Source organism: Vicia villosa, linkage group LG2 (assembly GCF_029867415.1).
Source record: "Vicia villosa cultivar HV-30 ecotype Madison, WI linkage group LG2, Vvil1.0, whole genome shotgun sequence".
NCBI classification, from domain to species: Eukaryota; Viridiplantae; Streptophyta; class Magnoliopsida; order Fabales; family Fabaceae; genus Vicia; species Vicia villosa.
The window spans coordinates 163,261,408-163,268,679 of NC_081181.1; the positions used below are offsets into that span (position 1 = coordinate 163,261,408).

General features: G+C 30.2%; 2 protein-coding genes across 2 annotated transcripts; both read right to left on the reverse strand.

The window, feature by feature from the left end:
- Positions 1–89: 89 nt before the first annotated feature.
- LOC131650489 (uncharacterized) lies at positions 90–1,369 on the reverse strand. The gene is made up of 3 exons (XM_058920195.1): positions 949–1,369; positions 578–658; positions 90–433 (listed from the first exon to the last, which is right to left on the reverse strand). Exons 1-3 carry the CDS (start codon positions 1,367–1,369, stop codon positions 90–92), a joined length of 846 nt encoding a protein of 281 aa, XP_058776178.1.
- A 525-nt stretch (positions 1,370–1,894) lies between these two features.
- On the reverse strand, positions 1,895–2,260 carry LOC131650490 (uncharacterized). The gene has a single exon (XM_058920196.1). It carries the CDS (start codon positions 2,258–2,260, stop codon positions 1,895–1,897), a length of 366 nt encoding a protein of 121 aa, XP_058776179.1.
- Positions 2,261–7,272: the final 5,012 nt, after the last annotated feature.

Consider the following 7,272-nt stretch of genomic DNA (forward strand, 5'->3'; position numbering starts at 1 on the left):
TTTATGATTTCTTCGTGCAGCATTCCTCTTAGTAACTTCAACTCCTCAAAAATTCATTCCCATCAATATCAGATTTGCTCATTATGTTTTCAATACTCGTTCAAAAAGTTACTACAACAAGACTTCAAAGTTGCATCATCCAATGATTGAAACTTGTGAGAGGTAAACAAGAAACCAAAAATACTTTCATACTCTTGGTATTGCTCAAATCTCTTATTAAGAGAAACAACAACTTGATCAACAAGGTAAAGAAAATAATTAACCTTGAAAGATTCCTCTTCAGATAACTCGACTGCTGGAGTATTCAAATTCTCATCAAACTGTCTTTTTCTTTTAATTATACGCCTTTGAGGAAATATTGGAGTGATATTCAATTCAACCGCAATTTCCTTAGCATTAACCAGTACTTTATTAAAACCTGATTCTCTATATCCTTCAAAAAAATAAAATCAACTCCTTTATTTTTTTCATAGCAACATCAATAAGCATATCCTTCTCCTGTAAAAGCTTGCTAACAAAATTAATTGCAAATATTATTTCAAACAAATAATTATAGCCATCTAAAACTCAAAATCACCAAGCTCGTTTGTTGCTAAGGATTTAGCTACATTTTGTATTTTAGGATCGAGATCATTTTCTGACACTTCAAGTAAAGCTTCTGTAAAATCAGACATTTGAGTTCTTATAACTTTGACACTTTCTACAGGACTCTCCCAACGAGTGGATGAAAATTCTTTTGGAGTCAACCCTTTTACATTATCTTTTCAAAATTTTCATCTCTTGGTTGAATTGGCAAAAATTGTATAAATACATTGAAACAACTCCAAAAAAATTCCTAGTTGTATTACAAGAGTTAGCCATATCACACAATGCCAAATTAAGACTATGACAACCACAAAGGAGTATAAAAGGCTCTTGGATTTATGTATAAAAATATCTTTTGTACACCTTGATGCTTTCCTTTCATATTTGACCCATTATCATAACCTTGTCCTCTCACATCAAATAGGTCGAGACCAAGTTCTTTCAATTCATTTTGTAAAACATCAAAAAGTCCTTGGCCAGTTGTATCATTCACATTCAAAAATCCTAAAAATGGTTCCTCAATTCTAATGGAAGTTGAAGAAACATCCACATATATAATTATCAAAGACATTTGCTCTTGGTGACTAACGTCCGGAGTACAGTCAAGTATTACTAAGAAATACTTAGCTTGTCTGATTTTTCTAATGATTTCAATTTTGATTGCATAACCAAGCAATAAAATCAACTCATTTTGTATGTTATGTCCAAGATAATGAGTGTGAACTTTTTGAGTTGTAACACGTCTAACATGTTCTTGGATAATTGTGCCAAATTCAGCTAACATTTTAATCAAATCCAAAAAATTGCCATTGCTATCTTCATACAATTTTTTCCTTAGAACCACGAAAGGCCAAATTATGTTTAGCAAGAAATTTCACTAATGAAATAACTCTTTTTAAAACATTTTTCTAGTGATCCTTTTCTTTCTCAATTAATCTTTGAGTCGTTTTATCAATATTTTGAAATTTTTGCAACCTTTGACGATACTTGTACCAAGTAGTCATATTCTTAACATGTTTCATGCCTAACACGTGCTCTTTAATTCTTGCACCAACATGTGACCAATCACTATAACCCTAATTTTCTAACTGTCCTCTACCAATCCCATTTTTTAAAACCTTACAACAGAAACAAAATACTTTATCTAGCTCTTTTGAATAAACAAGTCAATCTCTATCACACTTCTCTCTATTTGCTAAAGATCTAGAATACAAATTAGCCGTAAAGCGTCTATTTCAATTATCTCTAAGACCCTTCACAATGGAATTATCCTCTTTTAGGCCCTTTCATAACTTATAAATCAATCATTTTAGGTTGAAGACAGATCCCAATTTCTTGGATCAAATATATCATAATCAACATCGTCATCATCATCATCATCATCATTAACTTCCTCAAGATTACCAACATCATTATTAACTTCATCACCAATTGACACATTATCAACACTATCATTTTCAATAGTCACATTATCAACATTATCATTTTCAATGTGCACACTATCAAGAATTTCAACATTCATATGATCAACATCATGACTTCTATTTGAAACTTGTGGTTCATTTATCAAAAAATTATCAAGAACTCTTGCTTGATATTGAATTAACTCTTCAATTTTTTTCTTTTTCTTACAGTTATCATTTTCACATTCATACTTTCTATTCTTAGGAGGCATAGTAAAAAAATCTAAAATATCTCACTATGTCTATTGTGTCCGTTGATGATCATTCTGCTGTATTTAATAGCACCCGATCTTTTTGTATCCCTGTTGTTTAATTGAGTTCCTACAATATATTAATAAATTAGTGCCAAGAAAAATTATAGACTACTATTCCTACAATATATTATCTCTTCTTTAACGATTACCTTAGCATAACTCTTTTATTCTTTATTCAATGAAATTAACTCAATCAATTCATTTTTCTTTCTTTGACTCTCACATACAATTTATTACAACCCCAAAAAATAAAAAACCACGTCCACAAACAAAAAACAAACACACACAAAAAGAGAAGAAATCATAGAGCCATGGGAGAAAAGAAAGGAAACACAGACAAAGAATCAAAGAAACATATACCACTTTCATTATTCTTGCAATGATTTTAATTCATCACTTTCTATCTATGTTCTTTCTTTAATTTTTAGAATCAAAGAACAATCAAACCACTCACAGAAGATAAACAATTTTTATTCAATAAACTTACCAATTACAATGCACCGCCTTTGTACCGACGAACAGTGGCAGTTTTGTATGTGATTTTTTTCGTATTGTTTCATTTTGATTTTATTTTGTTTGTAATTCCAGATGTCGTTTCCTTTCAATTTTTTTTTGGGTCTACCGTTTTGTTTCGCTTTTCTTTTGTTGTGTCGTCGTTTCCTTTTTCACTACATTTGGAATGAGGTTAAAAAAATATTTTAAAACATTTTACTTTAATATATAATTATAGTTAACCATTAAAAAAAATGGGCCCCAAAAAATGTGGCCCAGTGCTATGTAGCTTGCTGCGCCGGTGGAAGGTCGACCCCTGATTAATATATATATATATATATATATAGTATATATATATATATATATATATATATATATATATATATATATATATATATATATATATATATATATATATAATTGTTTGCATATGTATATTTATCTTTTATTTATTTATAATATTTTGTCATGTTTCGATTTTCTTATAAACTTGTTCTAGATGAATTAAGTGGATAGCATTGTCATTTATTTATTTAGGTTTCTTTTAACTTTTCTCTGTGCGAGAAAACACGTAAATTCTATCCTACAACATAACCCATAGTCGCCGCCCCCTTTTGTTTCTTTCTTCCTTTTGTCCGATTGTGATTTAATCTCTCATGACCACATCATTACCGCCAATTTCTTTTCCTCATCATATATGCACTTTCTATTCATCTAGTTTTTCAAAGCGGCAAAGTTGGCGTCGGAGATCCAGTTGCCAAAAGCTCCATTTTGCTTTGCTTTCACGATTATTCACAGGTTTTAGCAATTGCTTCGAGAGATTTATGAGCCTTCATGGGTCCTCTTCTTTATGGGTGAGTCTTTTATTCTAATACTTTGATGATCCAAAAATTACTAATATTTGATGTTTTGATTTTGTAAAAATTGCTTATTTTTCAACTATATTTTAAAATAAAAATCTCCAATTTCATTCCAAATTTTCAACAAATAATAAAATAACGCATTGTTTGCATTGAGTAAGTTTTCGGGATTCTAAATATTCTGATGAAATTTTAAGAAGATTTTTTGTTTGAAAGCTTAAAGTTTGATTGAGATGATGTAAAGGAAATGGCGGCATGGATGGTAAGCTTTCAGATCTTGAAATTAGTATTGAATTTTGATTCTTCTTATATTGCTTAAATTTTTTAAATTTATGGTAATAATTCTTCTGTTTCAATGGCTCCACCTTATCTAAATTGAATTGGAGAATGATAAAAAATTGTGTATTTCATCTAAAAAAAGGTAATAGTATGAAAATTATTGTTGTGGTGCTTGTTAATAATTTTTGTTAATAATTGATGTTCTATTATATGATATTGAAAATAATTAGCATGAGTAAAATATGAAAGGGGGAAAGTCTCTGTAGAAAAAAAATATATATGTTTATGATATTTTTACTAGTATCCTTTTTAGAATTGTGTATGATAGATATCACCCTGTAATTCTTAACAAGAAGAAAGACTAAGGGTTTGATAAGCAATGCCTTAAGTAAATTAAGGAATCAACATTTGAATTTATTATTGAAAATCATATCTTTGCAACATTAAATATATTATTTGTATTATTTATTTTTAATATCAATGACAAATGAGTACTTCTAAGACGATTTGTTAGGGTCGAAAAGTCGTGGTAACAATATAGCTCAGTTTTATTATTTTTTATTTTACACGTTGCAAAATTTACCATGTAGCTTAGCTTTATTGTTTTTGAGTTTACACGTTGAAAAATCCTTCTTGTTGGATGAGGATTTAAACATTATACTTTGTTATTTATTGGGTGATGTTTGGTGTTATGTTGCATGAATAAGAAAAGGCAGGAAGAGTAGATGGTCTTAGAAAAAGTAATTATATTCAACCAATTTAAGTTTATCGTTTATTGTTGATGTGTCAATTGTTGAATAATATTGAATTTTAATTTTGCATATATAAGCTCATACTACATTTCAAGTCATGGAGCCATTGCAATTTTCACATTGCATTTATTAAGACAACATACATTTCTATCATTAAAATTTGTACGTTTTTCTCTTCTTTATAGGATGAATTTAGACATGAGAAAAGTTAGTTGTGGATGGTTAGATCTCGATAAATTTGAACTTTTTTCTCTTCTATTTTAATACATTTTTTCAGGAATTGGAATCACCCACTAATGGTAGACGTTTATCTTAATCTAGCTATCGTATGGCAAATAATGGATTTGCAAGGACAAATTAGACTTTGCTATGAATTAATTAGATTATAAACTTTCTTATGTATTTTTGGCATAATGATACTTATTATTATAAGATTACAATTTGATATGTTTTTTTGATTTTTTCGTGCTACATGACATGATCATGAAACTCACATTTTTTTTGATATTATGATGCTTATTTGATATTAAATATTTTTATTGGAATTAATTTTATTACGTTAAAAAGTGATAGAAAATTAAAAAAATAATACTATAAATAAAAAATTTATAATAAAAATAATTTAAAGAAAAAAAATATATTTAAAAATATTTTAGTAGAAATAATTTAAATAAAAAATATTATGCAATAGATAAAAAGTAATAATGGATATCACATTCACGATAGTTTTAAACCGTCGCAAAGTACAATGAAAATAAAAATTAAAGGCATATTAATGACAGTTCCATTCGTTAGAATATCACATTCACGGCGATTTTAAACCGTCGCGAACAACAACAAAAATCAAAGACATATTTACGACGGTTTTTAACCGTCGCCATTTCTAGTTTAAGTCAGTTACAACCCGTCGTGAACTAGCGCGACGGTTAGTGTGACGGTTTTGGCAACCGTCACAAAACAGGTTGGGGACACATGATTCTGCAAATGTCGTAGATTATAAATTGCGGCGGTTTTAACCGTCGTAATCTATCAAAATTATCATCGCAATCTGTCAATTTTCTGGTAGGAATTGGTTTGAGAAGGCCTTGTATAAAAAGGTCGATTACTGTTGTTTAAACTCCTTTTGGAAAGATCCTTGACTTGGTAGTACTCCCCTTAAGGACAAATTTCATAGAGTTTTACTCATTTCCAAAATTCAGGACGGGTTTTTGTCTGAGGTGGGTAAGTTAGATCGGGGGTGAGTAATTTGGGAACCTAAATGGAGACGTTCTTTTTAGTTCTCGAAGAACCTCTTGTCACTGAGTTCTTCTCCTCTCTTCAAGAGGTTTAACTCCCTAAGGAGCATGATACATGGAGGTGGAGACATGCTAGAGATGACTCCTTCACTATGGCCTCCGCTTATCAAGCCCTTGTTAAGAGTAATTCTTCACCTGTTGAGAGTGTTAAGTTTACGCTATCTAATTATAAGGTTTAGGTTTTCTCTTGTCAACTTCTGTGAGATAGATTTCCTTCTAAATAAAACCTATTTAAGTAGAATGTTATTACTGATCTTGGCGAGTCTTTATGTATTTTATGTGGTGAACATGTAGAATTGGCTTCTCCTTTGTTTGTGACTTGCAGTCTGACGGCTAGTGTCTGGTATAGGATTTTTGGATGGTTAGGTGTGCAGCTGGCTCTGCCTATTTGGTCGTGTCTTTGAGATTTTCTCTCATTTCATCATAGAGCTAAGATTAGGGGTATGTTTATTCTCATTTGGCATGCTATGATGTGGACTATTTGATTGGCTTGTAATGATAAATTATTCACCGATGTATCATTTAATGCGAAAGAGTTGGAGGACAAATGTATTTTTTTTGGCTTGGACATAGTTTCATCATAAGTCCCAGCTAAACTCTTTATCCTACAATGATTGGCTTCAGAATCCTATCATGTGCTTTATCCAATGAAAGAACGAGATTTTTAGCTTGACTCCTCGATTTTATGTGGTTGTTGTTGTTTTCTGAGACTCTGGTACTACTTTCGATGGATCAATGGTCTGAGATCTAGCTTGGTTGTGTTGGGAAGTCGTGCTGCCGGGTATTAATGTGGTTCATCTCGGCTATTTTTATTTGCTAGTTTGGTTGGGGTTTTTTGTATTGATTTTTTCACTATTTTATCATTGTGGATTATTGTTGTTTGACACTTGTATCCTTGCCTTGACACTTCTTGTGCCTCAGCTCTCTTTATATTTTGATTATATTAGTTTACCATTAAAAAAAATTCACATAATAAAAGACTTGAAAAATATATATTCTCTCCTATCAGTTTTGTAAAATTAAATTTAAAACTCTCACATGAAGAGTATCTTTCAAAATCTTTTGTGAAGGTCATGAAGCTTGCACAAGTCAATCACTCACGTGACCATTTATAAATCTTCCGAGTCAATCACGTGTTATTCAAATTTGTATAAATAAAAAAAATAAAACGTATTATTCAAGTGAACTAGTTATGTCAATTTTGATACTCAAGCGTGCTCAATTTATGTTTTTCTTTATTTGTTATTCTTCTTTATCAACCATTTAAATATTTGCATCAATTAGATTCTCTA